At 36.9% G+C, this 21,173-nt stretch overlaps 1 protein-coding gene across 2 annotated transcripts in view; it reads left to right on the top strand.

Annotated features, from left to right (window-relative positions):
• Positions 1-17,715: 17,715 nt before the first annotated feature.
• The window catches only part of ATH9 (ABC2 homolog 9), a 95,184-nt gene continuing 91,726 nt past the window's right edge, over positions 17,716-21,173 (top strand). For both annotated transcript variants that reach the window (XM_090010865.1, XM_090010866.1), the window contains exons 1-2: positions 17,716-18,001; positions 18,079-18,233. In XM_090010865.1, the coding sequence (XP_089866991.1) occupies positions 17,815-18,001; positions 18,079-18,233 (342 nt within the window). In that variant the 5' untranslated portion in view covers positions 17,716-17,814. The remainder of the gene's footprint in view (positions 18,002-18,078; positions 18,234-21,173) is intronic.

The following is a 21,173-nucleotide window of genomic DNA, read 5'->3' as shown; positions in this document are numbered from 1 at the left end:
CTCTTACTTAGATTTCTATAACACTCTCTTTTAACCTTAATAGCTAATTTGACATCCTCGTTCCACCATGATGTATCCTTACCTAGTGGTACACCGCCTTTAGACTCACCCAATACCTCCTTAGCTACTTTTCTCATACCACCCGCTATCTTATTCCACATTGATTCTGAATCCTCCTCGAGACACCAATCAACTTCCTTAACTACCTGCTCTACAAACATTCCTTGTTTAGCTCCTTTCAGTGCCCACCACTTAATTCTAGGATCTATCCTATGTCTATCCCTTTTGCGGCATTGTCTAATTCTAAGATCTAAAATTAAGACTCTATGTTGTGTAGCTACACTTTCTCCTGGTATAACCTTACAATCGATGCAACAACCCCTATCTCTCTTTCTAAGTAGGAAAAAATCTATCTGACTCGTATTAACCCCACTTTTAAATGTTACTAGGTGAGACTCCCTCTTCCTAAACCAAGTGTTTGCTAAGATCATATCATAGGACAAACAAAAATCTAAAATCCTTTCTCCACTTTCATTTCTTTCTCCTATACCATAGCCTCCATGGATATTCTCAAATCCATCCCTACTAATGCCTACATGTCCATTAAGGTCACCGCCGATGAAAAGCTTTTCTCCATAAGATGTCTCTTGTACTACTCTATCTAAATCTTCCCAAAATTGATGCTTAATGGAATCATCTAAACCTACTTGAGGTGCATAAACACTAATAATATTCGTACCTAATACTAATTTAATAAGTAAAATTCTATCACCCTTCCTACGGACCTCAACTACATTATCTATAAACTGACGACTCATAACAATCCCTACTCCATTCCTATTCCTATTTATTCCTGTATACCAGATCTTATATCCCCAAGGTTCTATCACTTTAGCTTTCTCACCTACCCATTTGGTCTCTTGAAGACATAAAATATCAATCTTTCTCCTACACATAACATCTACTAACTCTACCAACTTACCAGTTAAAGACCCTATGTTCCAAGTGGCTAACCTAATTTTATGGTCTTGGACTAACTTCTTTACCCCCACCCGTCCAACAAAGTGAGGGAACCCTTGCCTATTTGACACCACACCCGGGCGCCGGTGTGACGCGTCGCTTCTGGGCAACGACCTAGCAACCCTTGCACATTTATCACTGCCTCCGGGCCTAGAGAGTACAACGCGTCGCTCAGTAGGGAACGCCCCAACGAAATTCTCATATTGGTTCATTTTCATAGGATATGACAAAGTTTTTATGCTGGCTGTCACAGGCATACCGCAACCCTCCTCCTTTATCCGGGCTTGGGACCGGCAGTGTATAACTACACAGGCGGAGTCACAGGCCTGTCAGAGACTCTGATTTTTAATTTAAAACTTGTTAGGGTTTACCAAAACCCTAATCAGACTTGTGTTGTTTATAAATCTCAAACTACAGATCCGATTCATGATCTGTAAAAAGTGAGTATTGTTATTTTTCTGTCAGCTGCTCACTGTTAAAATCTCAGATATTTTGGAATAGTACTGTTATTTATCCTAAAATTTGTAATATGCAGTGTCTGTTTTAACTCATGTTTGGTTTGCAATATTCAAGATCGGATTGCCGGAAGGGTATCTCCTTGATCCTAAGTGGTTTTTCAAATCTGTAAAAAGGAAAAGTTCTGTTTTCCTATCTATTTGGTCTCTGTAAAATTTCATAGATTTCCATGGAGGTTGGCCCCCTGGTTCGGGTCTTGGACTGAGACTGGTTGGTGAACTAGGTTAAAAATAGCATATTTTTAGGGTTTGATGTTATTTTTGGATTAATTTAATGCCAAAAAAATATTTTTATAATTATAATTTGATATTAGGGTTATAACAAGTGCAGTTACTGATTTTGAGGATTTTTAGAATCTGTTTGATGCTTGAATGGCTTGAATTGCAAAACAGGGCACCCGAAGAATTCCAAAACACTGCAAAAATCACAAAATTTGTGATATTCTTGGATTTTTGTGTATAAACATATATTTTTAGGGTTTAATCATATTCATAATCATATTAGAATACTTTAAGTTAAATTTGATGTTCATTTGATTTCATTTAGTGCATAAAACCTAAGTTTTACCAGAATATTTTCTAAAAACCCTGATTTCAAGGCCATAGTCTTGCTATCAGGGGCAATTGGGTCATTTGACCTCAATTTCGAAATCCCTAACCTTAGTTTTCATGTGTTTAAGTATGTCATATCATATTTTAGCCTAGTTTATTTGCATTTGAATTTCAAAACTTGCATTTTACCAAATATCTTTCTGAAAACCCTAATTTCAAGGCCATAGTCTTGTTATTAGGGGTATTTTGGTCATTTTGACCCCAATTTCGAAATTTCATATCTTATATTCCTTGTTTATTCAATTTTATTTCATACTTCATCATTTTGATTTAATAGAATCATGGCAAAAAGGCTTATATCTAGCAAAATCCAGCAATTTCCTGATATTGCTGGATAAATCTAGAAAAGCCAACATATCATCACTAACAAAGTTTTCTAGTTTTGCAGGTACATTGAAGACTTTATTTTTCATGTATTTAAATTTCAATAGTGATGTAAACTAAATTAAACTTTGGAATAAGAATTTACATTTCCTGCTTAGCTTAGGCAGCATTGCATATAGTTTATTTTTTTTTAAATAATGTTAATGTGTGATGGATGATGATTCATGCATATTCAAACTCACTATGGTCTACACGAATGGCACATACACTAGCTTTTATGAAGTTTATAAACTTGGTGGAATTCGTATTTATGGCCATAGTCAGAATATGAATGATACCCAGATTTATGATTTTCGCATTAGCCACATTCAGCCTACACTCTTAGGCTAACTTCAAAATGCACTGCATTTCTCAAAAATACAAAAAGTATTTCTCAATTCCTCAAATCCATATTCATTCATTTCTTGCATTTGCCAATTCCAATTCAAATTCCAAGTCAAAGAAATCAAATTCTTCAAATTTTCCTAAGTCGTATCAAAAATCGATTTTCTCAAAATATGGATTTGCCAATGATATTTCAAGTATTTTCCAAGTTCCAAATTCGATTTTCTAAGTTATATTTTCAATTTCAGAGTTCTGATTCAAAGAAATCAAGTTTTCCAAAGTTATTTCATATTTCTCAAAATCGATCTTCACAAAATCCTTACATTTCTTCAGAAAATGATTTTTACTTTTCTCAGAAGTACATTTCAAATCCCAATTCACGATTTTCCATGTGATATCTATTCTAAGTGTTTCAGTTATTCAAAGCAAACATCATGTTTTCAAATATGCATTTTCAGAAAATTCATAGCACATGCCTAATTCTATGTGCATTTAAAAATTAGAATATGATTTAGATAAGTTGAATAGAGCAGAGCAGTAGATTGATCCTTGGTTCGATTACCCCTGTTAAAGGTGGAAGGAACGGTCGAACCTCGTACCGACAAACGAGTCCCATTCTACGGAATTTTCCCGCATTTTAAAACGGAGGCGAGTTATTTTCAAAAACTATTTCAAAGGTCAGTTTGACTCGCAAAAGTTAAAAATTTTGCGATGATAACAAAAGGTAATTGAACTAAGGATTGAACTGTATGCCTAGTTTTGTTTAAATGTCTAAGATATTATTCTAAATTCTAAAATGCAGAAAGAATCAAACATGTGACATGATTTGGAAAAATTTATTGAAAAACAAGATGCATGCCTGGAATTACTTTGAAAATGCTTTGAAAAGGAGATATTTTAGGATATTTTGAGAAAATCAATTTTTAAAGAAGGCAAATCCTATGATTGGGCATGTGGCCCTATGATGCCTCCTTATTCTAAGTGATGCATTTGATTTATCAAAATTCTTTTTGAAAAAGACTTGAGAAAATCATTAAGAAATCCCCTTTGTTTCATAAATTTGTTTTGTGCAAAAAGAGAAAGAGGTTTTTTGTGCCTTATAGAATTCGAACAAGATAAATTTTACCCCATTGAATATGTATTGAATATACCCCATTGAATCCTAATAGGAGGGTTTTGAAATATGGAAAATCATTGGAAATATGCAATGATTTCTGAAGATGACCTAAGAGTGTAGGTCGTTTGCAACTTAAAAGAAATTAATAAATCTGAGTTGAGAAACAACTAAACAAGATATCAAATGACTTCTAAAAATCATGAAAATTGACATGGATACTGTTAACAGTGCTAAAAACAACATACAATCGAAAAATAAATTTTTATAATTATTCAAGAAATGAATGTTAAATAAAAAAGTGGAAAACATGCTGAATAATAAACTATCCTGTACCTATCATGGTGTCAGATCAGAATAAAATATCAAATAGGGATGAAAGTTTATGAAATTTGACAGAGATAAACTAGACATAACGACAAAGAAGCTTCTTTTTATGGATCAGAAAAATCATCTTCGGTTAGGGAGATATGATTCTGGAAAGATGTGCTTGATTCTAACCAATGTCTGACGATTCAAAAAAAGCATATTCTGGTTTCAGGTTAAAAAAAAAAAATAAATGATGGTAAAAAATTACCAAAATTACACCACAGAAACTAAACATGCAGACGAAGCAGTCACTTTTTTACAGATCAGAAAGATATCTTCGGTTAGGGAAATATCACTCCGGCAAGATGATCCTGGATCTGAATTGTGCCTGACGATTCAAGAAGAACAAACTCTGTTGTTGGGTAAAAATAAAATAGTAAACAATAGTAAAAAATCACAAAAATCACACAAAATAAACTAGATACATAGATCAAGACACCACTTTTTACAAATCTGAAATATGATCTCCGGCTAAAAAGATATGACTCCGACAAATGTTATTGATTATGCACATCATTTTGACGGTGCAGAAAACATGTTTCAGTTCTTGAATTTATGAAAACACATCAAATGACTTTGGAAAAATCTGAAATTTGGACAAAAGCATGCTAACATGCGTAAACATCGTACAAAATTTTTAGCTCAAAATATGGAATATTAATATGTGAAATAATACTATTAACAGACGCCCAAAATTGAACATCTTAGAAATAAAACCCTAATCATGATTTAATCTAATTTATGCATGCATAAACCCTAAAAATATTATATGAAGCATTTTAATTCATGCATAAACGTGTAGATGATGAGAAATTACATAAACAATGCATAAAAATAGAATAAATTACTGAAGTATGGATTAGATTTTGCTATAGTCGTTTGAAAGAAAGATTTGATCTGTGAGAGATCAAATCTTATTCTTTCTTGTGGCTGTAATAAAATACAACAATGATGATTAAAATTTATGAAAGAAATAGCTAAAAAGATAAATCGTACCATCAGCTAATCGGGTTCTTGGAGCTACTATACAAAAACTTAATGAAATAGAGAAGAAAAGAAGAAAAGAGGAGGGGCGGTAACTTGGAAGAGCATAAAAAAATAAAGAAAAAACAAAAATAACAAGAAAATGGAGAAAGCTATACCTTGGGTGCTGAAGGAGGAAGAAGATTGAAGCTTAAGAGAGGAGAGAGAGGGAGTTGAGAGGGTTGGAGAGCATAGGGGGGGGGGGGTGACCCCTTCTATGTGGTCTATTTATAGATTTTAAAAAGCTAGGGTTGTGAGGAAGAGGTGGATCAAGTGGGGACTCTAGAAGGGATAAGGATAAAGAGAGGGGGGGGGGGTGGTCGACCCCTCTTTAGAGTCCTAATTAAAATATTGTTTTAACTTTACCTAATTTCAACTTAATTAAACTCTAATGAAACCTAAATGAATTTGAAAACCTCTAAATGTGACACCACCTAGGTGGGTCCCACATTTGGTTTTAAAAACAAGATGAAATGTTAAAAACAAAAATAAAGGATAATAAGTCAAAACAAAGTCCTAAATTAACTAATTTTTGTTCTTTTTGAAACAATCAAATGAAGAAAAAATCAAGAAGTGACGCCACCTATGTGGGTCCCATCTGAGGTGAATTAGATCTCAGATCCATTTTGAAATTCAAGTTTGATAAAATCCAAATCAAAAATTTGATCTCGATACAGATCTGACACATTGGAAAAGATGTATTTCTGAAAAGCATTTCAAAACATCAAATGTAAAGCACTGGGTTTTAGATTTTAAAAGATCAGTTTTGAACCCAAGTTTGAAATAAGAAGAAGGTTTGAATTCAGATATGGATGCAAAGCTTTAAAATGACAAATAGGTCTGGATCTCAGACCATGAGTTTGATCCAATGATGAAACAATCCTGGATCAAAGATAAAAACATTTAGAATGGATCCTGAATGATGACGAGCTGGATCCTGGATCAAAGATAAAATTGGAAAATCTATCCGGATCAAGATATGGATCCTGGATATAAAATTGAAGAATGGATCTAGAATGACAAACTTGATCTTGCCAATAGAGAAGAGGGATTCGACTTATAGAAGGTCGAATCACCTTTTTTCTTTGGGCATTAACAAAATAAATGAAAAATAAGCATGATCCATGGAATAAAATTATAAAAAGTTTAATCATGGCTCAGTTGATCATCTTCTTGAAGCCCTCACATGATTTTTTGAAGTAAAAAGAAAGAGAAAAGGCATGCATAGGGGGCGGCAATGGTGGATTCAATGGAAAAAAAAAATACATAAAAATAATAAGAGAAGAAGAAGAAGAAGCTCGCCTTGGGTTGCTTCAATGGAGGCTGCTAGAGGAGGAGGAGGTCGACCCCTAGAGGTAGGTATTTATAAGATTTTTTTGCTTTGTTAATTAGAGAGTTCTGATCTAGCCAGAACTCTCTTAATTAAAAGAGATAAGCCAAGGGGGGGGGGGGGAGGTTGATTTCTCTAGAGAATCCTAATGGGATTTGGTTTGATTTTTTAAACTACAATTTAGTTAAAACTCTAATAAAAAACTAAACTAACTTAAAGACTTTCAAATGTGGCGCCACCTAATGTGGGCTCCATTTGGTTTTTCAAAAACGATTTTAAAAGGATAAAATAAAGGGGTTAAAAACAAGATTTTTAAGAAGCTTTAAAAGACACCTATATCTATAAATTTTTTTGTATTTTTGAAATAAGTAAAACATGAAAATTAAATGAAATTAAATAAAGATGGAAAAATTAGGGTTTGGCACCCCATGCAGGGTGGTCCCCACTTGAAAAAAATTAAGAAAATTAAAAATTAATTTAGGAATCTAGTTTAAAACGAATTCAGATCATTTTTCTAAAGAAAATGCTTTGAAATAAAGGGATATAAAGCCCTGGGGGTTGGCCAAATGGAAAATATCGATTTAAAATCTAGGTTTTTTGAAGTTGATTTCGAAAATAAAGGTTTTAAAATCGAGTCTGAATTTGATATTTTGAAAACAAGAGTACTGGATCTCGAAAATGATATGCAATGATATGAAATGCGATAAAGTGACATGAAATGAGGTGAGATGACATGCAAATTGCAAACCCTGGATGAGGGATTTGAAATCCCAGACCCCTGGCAGAGACAAGGAATTGAAGATTCCTGTCTGAAGACATAAATTGAGTATTGGATATCAGATCCGATATTGGATCCGATCTAAATGTGAATTGGGTCTTGAATATAGCTAAAATTCCAGAAAAGAAATTGTTTCGAGCCCAGATTGGTGACTGTACCAGCTTGAAGAATGATAGAATTGATGTTTTGGACAAAATGACCTGAGAAATGATTTTGCCCCTGCAGAGCAAAGAGTGACACTGAGAAATAAGGTTTAAACTGATTTAATCTGAATCAAACTGGATTCTAGGGTTTATAAACTCAGATGAACTAAAAAGACACTGACCCAACTAAGCTCCTAGACTGGATGATCGAGAATTGACATCATTCTCTGGAAAATGGTGAGAAATGAACACCAGTGTGAAGTGGGTAACGAGACTGTACTGGGTTTGAGCTGAAATAAAGGTCAGTTATACTGAGATGAACTAAATCTAGAGCTCAAATACTAGCTAGACTGATTGGGATTAGCTCGATTTTAGTTGAAATGAGCCAAAATGAACTCCAAGACTGTGGAAAATGAATCTAAACTGGAACCGAGCCACTTAAACTTTTGATGAGCTCAAGTTAGACTCAGAGAAATAGGATTGACTGGAATTAACTGACTTGAAGACAATTGGCTTGGATTCGAGCTAGAAATGAACTAATTTTAGCTGAAATGATCAGAAATTAATAGGGTCTTCTCATTGTGAGCTCATGGGAGCTAGAAATGACTGACATTCTAATTATTTTGAACCTATGTTGAGCTAAGTTGGGTCTAACTGACGAGGGTCTAAGGTGACCTAGGGGTAGAATGGTAATTTTACTAACAAAAAAGGGGTGAAATGACATCTAAACTGGGATGGACCTAGGGTTAGGCTCCTACACTGATCTACAGGGTTGACTGACATCTGTGAGGGGGGTGTCCAGAATGGACCTGAAAAATTTGGGGTGTTTACAATCTCAGCACAAACCAAGTCCTCCTTAGACCACCAAACACATATAACATTGATATATTTGATTCTTACACTACATGTGATGGCAGGATGGTTCTTATGAGGAATGTTACCTATTATAAGGTAGCAGAAGTTGGTACAGTTAAGATAAGAATGTTTAATGAAGTGGTTCAAACTCATGTCAAACATGTGCCAGAATTAAAAAAAAATATATCTTTGAGTGCATTGGATACCAAGGGTTGTTTCATCAGTACAAAGAAGGGTCAACTTACAAACTATAGGAGTCAACTCTTCAGTTGCACAACCATACCAAACAACACATAATATGGAGGTGTCGACCCTCGTGTCAATCAAAACCTAAAAAATACATAGGAGTTGACCCCTAAAATGCAGGATTCAACCCCTGAGATATTCTAGTTCGGTTCCATCTTCTTAAACACCAGAATCTCAAGGTTTGAAGCAATAAAGTTGATTGAAACTCAACCTCAACACGTATAGGGTTGTTTCAAATCAATTATACGGATCCACAAATACAAACATCACCAAAAATCAATTTTTCTAACATATGAGAACACTCTAATCATGCTTTTCACGAAAACCATAATGCAAAACTATATGTAGTCCTAGCATGCTCACTACCTACGAGAAAATAAATCGAGCACCTACCTTGAATTGCTATATCCAATATGAATAAAGTCACACAATACAAACATGAGCTGCCAACGTTCTATACACAACTCCTACACACAAACTCGAACTCCATGCTAAAACACACACATCAGAGAGTCAACTACACCAAAACATGGCCCAAGCATGAACTCGGGTACCACCACGCAATGTTTTGGCTGCATCCAACCTCCAAGAAGGATGCAACTCGACCACAGGCTAGTTGCAGAACAAGTGGGTCGTCCACCATGGGAGGGAGAAGGAGAAGGTATAAGTGAATGCACGACTTTAGCAAGAGTTCCACTAGTGTCAATCATGGTGCAAAGTTTATACTACGGCCTACACCAAATGAGTTAGTGAAATTCCAAGGTACTAACTATCCTAAAGCGGAGCGCATCTCCAGCCAGGAGATGGATTAATTAAGAAGAAAAAGACTTTGTTTAAATTGCAAGAGCAATTGGATGTCGGTCATAAATGCAAAACTTTAAAGTGCTTGATAGTTACCAACAATAAGAGTGACCATGAGTTGGAAGAGGAAGAAACCGTGGAAGAAATTGACCAAGAGAGATTTAAAGTATTTCAAAAACCAATTGGCCAATGTTACGCTTTGGAAAGCAAGTTCACTCCTAATTCCATGTGAGTTTATGACACTTTATCCAGCAAAAAAGTTGAGGTCCTTATAGACACAGGGTCTACCCACAACTTTGTGAGAGAAGACCTAGTGTCTAAGTTCAAGTTTTGCCCACATGATCATCCGAAGTCCGATGTTATGGTGGGGGATGAAAGTCATCTCAAGTGCAAACAACTTTGCATGGATGTGGAGATCAATCTCCAAGGTTCGCATTTTATACTTGACTTATTTGTTCTACCAATGCATGGTGCCGACATCGTATTGAGAATGTGTTGTTTACACAACTTGGGAATACACAAGAATGACACCTTATGAGGCCTTGTATGGTCACACACCCCCTCAACCACTTTTTTATGAAGATGGGTTGACAAGATCCCCTACAGCTGAGAAGCAATTAAGGTAAAGAGATGATATTTTAAAGATTTTAAAACAGAACCTTGAACGTGCCCAAATGTGAATGAAACAAATATATAATAAGCAAAGGAAGGATAGAGAATTCCAAGTTGGAGATTGAGTATAGCTCAAGCGCATTCCACATGGGCAATTTTCCTTGATTAAAACTCCTATCACAAAGCTTACCTCAAGGTATTTTGGTCCATACCAAATCATCAAGCGAATTGGGCAAGTTGCTTATAAGTTGAAGCTACCTCAAGGAGTGTGTGTACATCCGGTCTTTCATGTTTCTCGATTAAAAGCTTATAATGACCCGACTCCTATTGAAGAAACTATGACCGCGGTTACACAACAGCCCACTAAGGTTTTGAGAACTCGAAAAGAGCGAACACACAATAGTTGAGTAAAGCGACATCTAATCGAATGAGACAATAAGAGGGAAGCCACAACTACTTGGGAATGTGACTTCAACATCCGCAAGAAGTTTCCCAGATTTCTTCCTAGAGGTTTAGGAACTTTTCAAAAGGGAGGGAGTGTTGTGGATCTGACTTCAAGTGCGACAGTCGTAGCAGCCAGCACCAACCGACACACATGCCAGCAGACTCATCGCATGGCTAGCCTTAGCGTGCCAAGCCAATCACCGCACGGGCAACATGGGCGCACAAGTGCACTAGCCGACATGGCAAGCAGTGCATGCATGTGCGACACATATGCACCAACAACAGAATGAGTTAAGTGGAGGCACAATTTCAATAGAGAGTTTAGGGTCGTCTCTAGCAAGGTTTGATGCAAGGGTTTGTGATCATCGCAAAATTTTTCCTCTCGTAATGGTTTCTCTCTCTTCCTTCTCTTTTCCTTTTCTAGCCTCTATTTTTCTCCTTTTTGAAGGGAGAAAAATAAAAGACAGAAAGAAAGAGAGAAGAGAAAAGAAAAGAAAAGAAAAGAAAAGAGAGAAGAGGAACATTTTTGCGGGGTTTCACTTGACCTTGATTTGAAAAATATTTAAAAATTTAACCCGCCTCCGTTTTGAAAATTTGCGGGAAAAATGGAGAGACGGGATTCACTCGTCGGTACGAGGTTCAACCGTTCCTGGCGCCTTTATCAGCGGTAATCGAACCAATGATCGAATTTATCCCTTTTGCTTTGCCTAAATATTATTTAAGAATTTATCCTAAGTCTAAATGCACAAAGAATCATGCTTGTGCAATGCAAGGATGTATGCTCTTTTGAAAGATGTTTTGAAAATTTCCAAGTATTCTGAGATGAACTTGGTAATGGAGTGAAGAAAATGGTTTTTATATAACTTAGAACTTGAGATAGATCAGAGAAATTCTAAGTCTTTGAAGTAATTTAGAGTTGGCAGAATAAATCTTGATTTTGGAAAGAGAATGATTTGAAGCTTTGAAATGAAAGGAAATGAAGTTTCAAAGTCAGAAATGGACTTTGAATTTAATCATGGATTTAGGAGAAGAAGATGAAATTTTGAGGTGATATTGAATTCAAATCTTAGAATGGATATGAGAAAATCAAATAGTATTTAAAAATAGAAATGGATTTAGGAAGTTCAGATGAAATCTGAAAATGGAATTGGATTTGAAATCTAGAATTGGAAATGGAATTGGATCTTAAAAATGGATTTAGGATCTGAAATCTGAGATCCAAGATAGAGTTGGACTCTGGATCCTAAGATGGATTTTGGATCTGAAGTCTGAGATCCAAAAGTGAAATTGGGTCTGGATCCTAAAATAGATTTGGATCTGAAGTTTGGGATCCAAAGTAGAATTGGATTTTGGATCCTAAAATGGATTTGGATCTGAAGTCTAAGATCCAATGTGAAGTTGGATTCTGGATCTTAAAATGGATTTGGATATGAAGTCTGAGATCCAAGATGGAAGTTGAGTTCTAGATCCTAAAATGGAATTTGGATTTGAAGTCTAAGATCTAATGTGAAGTTGGATTCTGGATCTAGAATCCTAAATGGGAATTGGATCCAAAATCTGGAATCTGAGATGTAATTTGGATCTAACTTTGGAGTTGGAATTCCAGACTTGATTTGAGAATAAATGAATTTCAAAGTCAAATTGGACTTTGATTTTGATTTAAATTGGATTTTTTTTTAATATAAAATGAACTTGAAATCTCAAAGTTTAAATTGGACTTTGAGATTGACAATGGAATAGAATTGAAAATGAAAAGATGAATTGGATTTTACAAGAATTGACGATTGATTTGAAGAAGATATTTACATCACTTGGAGTTTTGAAAAAGGAATTTGGAAAATATGATGCAGTTCTATCCTAAGTGATGAATGAATTTAAAGAATTTTGAAATTGGATTTTGAAAATCATATTTCATTCTTTACATGAATTGAAATAAGATTGAAAATATAATACATCCTTGACTATAGTCATCGAATGTATTATACAATGATCTATATTTAAATTCAGGTGAAAAATAAAACATAATTTTATGATTTTATAGAGTTTAAAATGAAATTAACTTTCAATATACCCTGACTATGGCCATTGGTATATATTTTGAGCCAATTTTAAGTTAAACTCTAATAAAAGAAGGAAATATTTGAAAATATGATGATTTTTGAAGAGGATCCAGTGTTATTTTATAAAAGATAAAAATCCTAAGTTTTGTTTACATCCCGACTATGGCCGTTGATGTAAATCATCAACTTAGGATTAATTTACCTTTTACGAAATGGTGCACGTACCATTCGTGTTTCACCATTGTGAATTTTTTTGAAAATAAAGGAGAAAATATGATAACAAATGATTCATGGTATTTATCATGCTCATTCATTCTATCTAAAAGCTGGAAAAGGTAAAATTTCTCATGATCATCTAACTATTGTATACAACAACAACAACAACAACTACGCCTTCATCCCAAAACAATTGGGGTCAGCGATATGAACCAAAAAAGAAATTCATTTTGGGTCTTCCACATGAATCCTTTTCCTCCAATCATTTCTATCCAACGCCATGTCCTCGGTGAGGTTCAAAGCATTCATATCATTTCCTATCATCTCCATCCACGTCTTCCTAGGCCTACCCCGACCTCTTTTAACTAATATATTTTCCCATTTCTCCAACCTTCTAACTGGAGCATCATTAGGCCTTCGCCGAATATGTCCAAACCACCGTAAACGATTCTCTCGCATCTTATTTTCAATGGGTGCAACACCTACCTTCTTACGTATCTCTTCGTTCTGAATCTTATCTTTTATTGTATTTCCACACATCCATCTAAGCATCCGCATCTCAGCTACACTCATTTTTTGAATATGATGTCTCTTGGCAGCCCAACATTCCGTACCATATAGTAAAGCGGGTCTAATAGTCGTCCTATAAAACTTTCCCTTCAACCGCAATGGCATTCTACGATCGCACAGCACTCCAGTAGCACTTTTCCATTTCATCCACCCAACCTTTATCCTATGATTTACATCTCCATCAATTTCTCCATACTTTTGAATGATGGATCCCAAATATTTGAAATAATAATTCACCGGTATATCTTGCTCACCAAGCTTCACTACACTCCCATCACTACTTCGTTGCTTACTAAACCGACATTCCATATATTCAGTCTTACTCTTACTCAACTTAAAACCTCTAGCTTCCAATGTCTGTCTCCATAATTCTAACTTAGCATTAACTCCAGCTCTAGACTCATCAATCAAAACAATATCATCAGCAAACAACATACACCACGGTACATTTTCTTGAATTGATCTCGTAAGCTCATCCATCACTATCGCAAATAGGAAAGGGCTTAAAGCAGATCCTTGATGTAACCCAACCGTTATCGGAAAATTGGTTGTCACACCTCCACAAGTGCGGACATTGGTTACTACTCCTTCATACATATCTTTAATTATACTAATGTACTTGAGAGAAACACCTTTCTTCATCATTGTCCACCAGAGAACGTCCCTAGGTACTCTATCGTATGCCTTCTCTAAATCAATAAAAACCATATGCAAATCTTTGTTCCTCTCTCTATATCTTTCAATAAGTTGTCTAAGAAGATGTATAGCTTCCATAGTTGATCTTCCAGGCATAAAACCAAATTGATTCTCCGATATCATGACAACCTTCCTCAACCTAGACTCAATCACCCTCTCCCAAAGTTTCATAGTATGACTCATGAGTTTTATACCACGATAGTTTGTGCAATCTTGTATATCACCCTTATTCTTATATAAAGGCACCAAAGTACTCTTCCTCCACTCATTAGGCATCTTATTTGTTCGCCAAATCAAGTTAAAAAGATTTGTCAACCATTTTAAACCTTTCTCTCCCAAGCATTTCCAAGCCTCGATAGGTATACCATCTGGGCCAACTGCCCTTCTTGATTTCATTTTCTTCAAAGCCTCTGCAATTTCTTTCTTTTGAATCTTGCGCATGAAGTCACGATTTATCTCATGAAAAGGAATGGAGAAGTCTCCAAGATCTTGAGCATGACTATCATTAAATAGCTTATCAAAATAATCTTTCCATCTCTCCTTAATCTCCTCATCTTTGACTAAAACCCTTTGCGTTTCATCTTTGATACATCTAACCATACCCAAATCCTTCGATTTCCTATCTCTCATCTTTGCAAGCCTATAAATATCCTTCTCGCCTTCTTTGGTATCCAACTTGTCATAAACCTCCTTATATACCTTAGCCCTCGCGTTTCGAACAACTTTTTTAGCTTCCTTCTTTGCTATCATATACTTCTCCAAATTCTCATTATCACGACTCTTACTTAGATTTCTATAACACTCTCTTTTAACCTTAATAGCTAATTTGACATCCTCGTTCCACCATGATGTATCCTTACCTAGTGGTGCACCGCCTTTAGACTCACCCAATACCTCCTTAGCTACTTTTCTCATACCACCCGCTATCTTATTCCACATTGATTCTGAATCCTCCTCGAGACACCAATCAACTTCCTTAACTACCTGCTCTACAAACATTCCTTGTTTAGCTCCTTTCAGTGCCCACCACTTAATTCTAGGATCTATCCTATGTCTATCCCTTTTGCGGCCTTGTCTAATTCTAAGATCTAAAATTAAGACTCTATGTTGTGTAGCTACACTTTCTCCTGGTATAACCTTACAATCGATGCAACAACCCCTATCTCTCTTTCTAAGTAGGAAAAAATCTATCTGACTCGTATTAACCCCACTTTTAAATGTTACTAGGTGAGACTCCCTCTTCCTAAACCAAGTGTTTGCTAAGATCATATCATAGGACAAACAAAAATCTAAAATCCTTTCTCCACTTTCATTTCTTTCTCCTATACCATAGCCTCCATGGATATTCTCAAATCCATCCCTACTAATGCCTACATGTCCATTAAGGTCACCGCCGATGAAAAGCTTTTCTCCATAAGATGTCTCTTGTACTACTCCATCTAAATCTTTCCAAAATTGATGCTTAATGGAATCATCTAAACCTACTTGAGGTGCATAAACACTAATAATATTAATAATATCCGTACCTAATACTAATTTAATAAGTAAAATTCTATCACCCTTCCTACGGACCTCAACTACATTATCTATAAACTGACGACTCATAGCAATCCCTACTCCATTCCTATTCCTATTTATTCCTGTATACCAAATCTTATATCCACAAGGTTCTATCACTTTAGCTTTCTCACCTACCCATTTGGTCTCTTGAAGACATAAAATATCAATCTTTCTCCTACACATAACATCTACTAACTCTACCAACTTACCAGTTAAAGACCCTATGTTCCAAGTGGCTAACCTAATTTTATGGTCTTGGACTAACTTCTTTACCCCCACCCGTCCAACAAAGTGAGGGAACCCTTGCCTATTTGACACCACACCCGGGCGCCGGTGTGACGCGTCGCTTCTGGGCGACGACCTAGCAACCCTTGCACATTTATCACTGCCTCCGGGCCTAGAGAGTACAGCGCGTCGCTCAGTAGGGAACGCCCCAACGAAATTCTCATATTGGTTCATTTTCATAGGATATGACAAAGTTTTTATGCTGGCTGTCACAGGCCTACCGCAACCCTCCTCCTTTATATGTGCATCTAACTATTGTATCATTGACTTAAATAAAGAACTTCTAAGTTTAAGAAGAGGATTGCATTTTCCATGTATTTCCTGCAAAAGGCGGAGTTTAGCATGAAACAAGAGGTAAGACATAGAAATGAATTAAGAGGCTATATTGAAACTTAAATGTATATGCTGATAAGAAAGTGCATGTGCTAAACATTACGAGAAAATGTGTATTGGAATACATGTGGAATGCACTGAGTTGATAAAGAAATGAATGCCAAAATGACATACTGAGCTAGTGAGGAAAGGCATGTTATAATGCACATATAATGATGATATGTACAATGAACAACAAACATACATTATGCCAATGATTGATGTACAAATGGTCTGGTATGTGTAAAATGGGAAAATGCAATGAAACAAGTAATACTGAGTGATGCCACCGGATATAAACAAGATGCACAGATGATAGAGGCAAAATGAAATGGTTAAAGTGAAACTACAACAGTATAAACAGCGGCTGGTGCTTAGGTATTGCTGAAGTGTAGTGGGTGGAGTTGGGCATGAAGATGTCGAGTGTTGTCAGGACGAGGGGTGCTGTGCATAAGCTGAAAATGCTGGGTAACAATGCTTAAGGATGCATAGGTCCTCCTCAGGTTGGGTCTACAGACTCAAGCAAAGTGGCGAATTTATATACTGCTGGACCTATATAGGCTTAGCAGAATATGATGGACATGAGTGTTGGTATGACGACTTGAATGCATGCTGTAAACGGCCATGCCAGATGTACGGCATGACCTCCTGGAAGATTTTTTTGCTGGTCGTGGGCCGCGCATGGGACTGTATCACTTACGTGTACAGTAAACAAAATAAGAGTGCGGTGTGAGATCCGTGGGAGCAGCACGCAACTCCAGTGACATGAACTAGGTAGATACGCATGAAGAGATGCACTTGATCAGCTTTCACTTAGGCAACTGTGCACATGATCAATAAAATGATTAGACACACGAAAATGAGTTAGTGGGAAGCCCTTGGCCATTAGGCTGGTCAGTCTGGCGCTTTTAAAAAAATTCTATTCCCTTCACAGAAATAGTGCACGAGGATGAATTTGATGGTTTACCTTAAAACCACTTCATCAAATCCTTTGCTTTGCTACACAGTTAGAAAGCAAAGTACACGAGTCAATCCGGCGGATTGTGTCGCCATAATACCTCCGAGCAAAAAGCTCCGAGGTATTGCCACCAGCCAATTGGGATTTGGTTTGCAATCAAAGGGGGAAAGCAGGGATAAGTAGGGATATTATTGGATGCCACATAATAAGTATCCCAATTTATCCCGAAGTTATCGATGGTCTGAAAAGCCAAAGCTACGATCATACTAGCAAAACTCGTATTCAACAATTAATCGGGGATTGACTTTCTTAATCGTGTTTTTTTGGCGGACGAGGGAGGTGAAAGCGGTTGGTCAGTCGTCGCGAAGGCCAAAAGCCCCCGAACCCCAAGAAGAAAGAGGAGGTTCAGGCTCTCAAAAAAAGGAAGGGGGCAACAATTGCCAGCTTGAGTCATAAGAAAAACACATATATACGGGAGGAAGACAGTCAGTCCTCAACACATCTGAATCTGTGATTGGGGGTTACTTATGGCCGCTGCTCGGCTGTTGTGGCGTGTCCGCTCCAGGTGGCTTGTCGTGGGTTCGGCCCTCGGTTGCGGAGCAGCAGGAGCAGCCATCGCTTCCACGGACGATCCTTCCACCACTCTCAAGATCTGCACGTCCTCCCCCCTTCGCCTGCTTCGCAGTGCCTTCACCGCTTCCATCATTGCCTTCGGTACTGCCCGCCTCTATTCCTTGTTCCCTTTTTTCTTTTTTATCCGTAGGCACTCATTGCTCCCTCGTCCTGATCAGATTACGAGTATTCGCTGTGGGGACTCCCCGAAGGAAGTAAGGAGAGGGCGAAAGCCAAGCACGAAGCCCACGTTCGATGTGCCCGTCGGCTCCGGGATTTGTGCTTCGACAACGGTGGAATTTACATCAAGCTCGGTCAACATATTGGCCAATTGGTGAGGCGCTTCGTTCACTTTCTCGCGGGCCGTCAGTTTGCTCGCTTTTCGCAGCATGCATTGCCCAACTCCATCCATCTTACTTTTTTTCTGGTTCCTTTGGGCTTTTATTTATTTATCCTTTTGTTTCCACCCCAATAAGCTTATCCTTGAACGCACCCCGTGGGACATCACACGGTTTTAATTAGTAATCAATCGGAATGTAAATCATCGAGAGAGAGAGAGAGAGAGAGAGAGAGAGAGAGAGAGAGAGAGAGAGAGAGAGAGAGAGGTTTACCGGCTCACTGGAAAAAATAAAAAAAGATTCAAAATACATCGAGTCAACTGACTGACCAAGTGAACCACTTGATGTAATGCTGCCAAGGTGGATCCCTCCACAACAACAATTGTGCAATTGCATCCCTTGAACTTATGATAACCTGTAGAAACTTGTCGTTGAAAATCTGTAGTACCTTCATCTATAGTGCCTGGCTGGCTAGAACTTGCTTCCCTGATAGTTTCGGAACATCATGTCTGACAGTTCAGTTTGGAATTCTGCATTACCAGAATAATCCCATGAGACTAAAGTTCAAAGCTCAAAATATTCATTGATATGCACATAACAACTAAAATGTTATTGTAAGAGTTTTGGTGCCAATACATCATACTGTCCCCTTTAATCCCATATATACATACCGCTGTTTGATTCACCAGCTGTGTCTTCTGGTCCCTTTTGTGTACAGGTTGTCCTTGAGTAGGAAGATGATATATTCAAGTGCTTAAACTTAATTGTCAAGTTGGCACATTAAGAATACTTAGCAAAGAAAATGCATATATGTATAGAGAACAAAACCCGTGCATTTGCACGGGAAAGAAAGAGAGAAAATACAAGCATTGTAATATTAGATTCTAATTATAACAATAAATAATTTTTTACAAACCATGCATGACCTTTATTGTTGATACCATTAGAACCTGCATAATATGAGCATGAACCATATGCATAGTTTCATTTCTTCAAAAGTATGGTTCAACGTTTACTGATGTATATAGGTTCAAACAAAGAAAAGGCATCATATAAATTTCATGGGCAAAAAAGAAAAGGTTCAATTGCCTTGTCATTTGGAACTTCAATTTGAAGTTGTTGTCCACCAGTTTGTGGAGCACCAAAACCACCAGAAACAAGGGCAAGTGAACCACCTGCTTCCACCAATAATATATTGCAAAATGACTGTAACATCCAAAATTTTAGAGATATATTTTTTTGAAATCTCTTTTTTTTTTTTTTTGAATGCACAACGGAAGCCTTTTTACTTTGAAAACCTTTTTCCAAAGCATTGGTCCCAGAAAATGACTACGAAACAAGACGCTTGCTCTTTGGCAAAAACCATAATTTCATTCATTTCTAAATGACACATGTACAAAATTGATAAAAAATCAAAATCCACAAAAGCAATCCCATGTCTGCGTCCTTCGATGTCCTCGAGCTTCCCGTGTCCTACGTGTCCCTCCCGCCTACTGCCGAGTGCCTGAAAAAAAGGATTCAAACAAAGAAGTAATGGTCCTACTCCTCAACACGATCATTTAGCTAGTGTAGCATACAACAACAACAACAACAACTACGCCTTCATCCCAAAACAATTGGGGTCAGCGATATGAACCAAAAAAGAAATTCATTTTGGGTCTTCCACATGAATCCTTTTCCTCCAATCATTTCTATCCAACGCCATGTCCTCGGTGAGGTTCAAAGCATTCATATCCTTTCCTATCATCTCCATCCAAGTCTTCCTAGGCCTACCCCGACCTCTTTTAACTAATATATTTTCCCATTTCTCCAACCTTCTAACTGGAGCATCATTAGGCCTTCGCCGAATATGTCCAAACCACCGTAAACGATTCTCTCGCATCTTATTTTCAATGGGTGCAACACCTACCTTCTTACGTATCTCTTCGTTCTGAATCTTATCTTTTATTGTATTTCCACACATCCATCTAAGCATCCGCATCTCAGCTACACTCATTTTTTGAATATGATGTCTCTTGGCAGCCCAACATTCCGTACCATATAGTAAAGCGGGTCTAATAGTCGTCCTATAAAACTTTCCCTTCAACCGCAATGGCATTCTACGATCGCACAGCACTCCAGTAGCACTTTTCCATTTCATCCACCCAACCTTTATCCTATGATTTACATCTCCATCAATTTCTCCATACTTTTGAATGATGGATCCCAAATATTTGAAATAATCATTCACCGGTATATCTTGCTCACCAAGCTTCACTACACTCCCATCACTACTTCGTTGCTTACTAAACCGACATTCCATATATTCAGTCTTACTCTTACTCAACTTAAAACCTCTAGCTTCCAATGTCTGTCTCCATAATTCTAACTTAGCATTAACCCCAGCTCTAGACTCATCAATCAAAACAATATCATCAGCAAACAACATACACCACGGTACATTTTCTTGAATTGATCTCGTAAGTTCATCCATCACTATCGCAAATAGGAAAGGGCTTAAAGCAGATCCTTGATGTAACCCAACCGTTATAGGAAAATTGGTTGTCACCCCTCCACAAGTGCGGATATTGGTTACTACTCCTTCATACATATCTTTAATTATACTAATGTACTTGAGAGAAACACCTTTCTTCATCATTGTCCACCAGAGAACGTCCCTAGGTACTCTATCGTATGCCTTCTCTAAATCAATAAAAACCATATGCAAATCTTTGTTCATCTCTCTATATCTTTCAATAAGTTGTCTAAGAAGATGTATAGCTTCCATAGTTGATCTTCCAGGCATAAAACCAAATTGATTCTCCGATATCATGACAACCTTCCTCAACCTAGACTCAATCACCCTCTCCCAAAGTTTCATAGTATGACTCATGAGTTTTATACCACGATAGTTTGTGCAATCTTGTATATCACCCTTATTCTTATATAAAGGCACC

Source organism: Nuphar pumila, chromosome 6 (genome assembly GCF_984573655.1).
Source record: "Nuphar pumila chromosome 6, dmNupPumi1.hap1.1, whole genome shotgun sequence".
Taxonomy (NCBI): Eukaryota; Viridiplantae; Streptophyta; class Magnoliopsida; order Nymphaeales; family Nymphaeaceae; genus Nuphar; species Nuphar pumila.
This window is presented reverse-complemented; position numbering and strand designations above follow the sequence as displayed.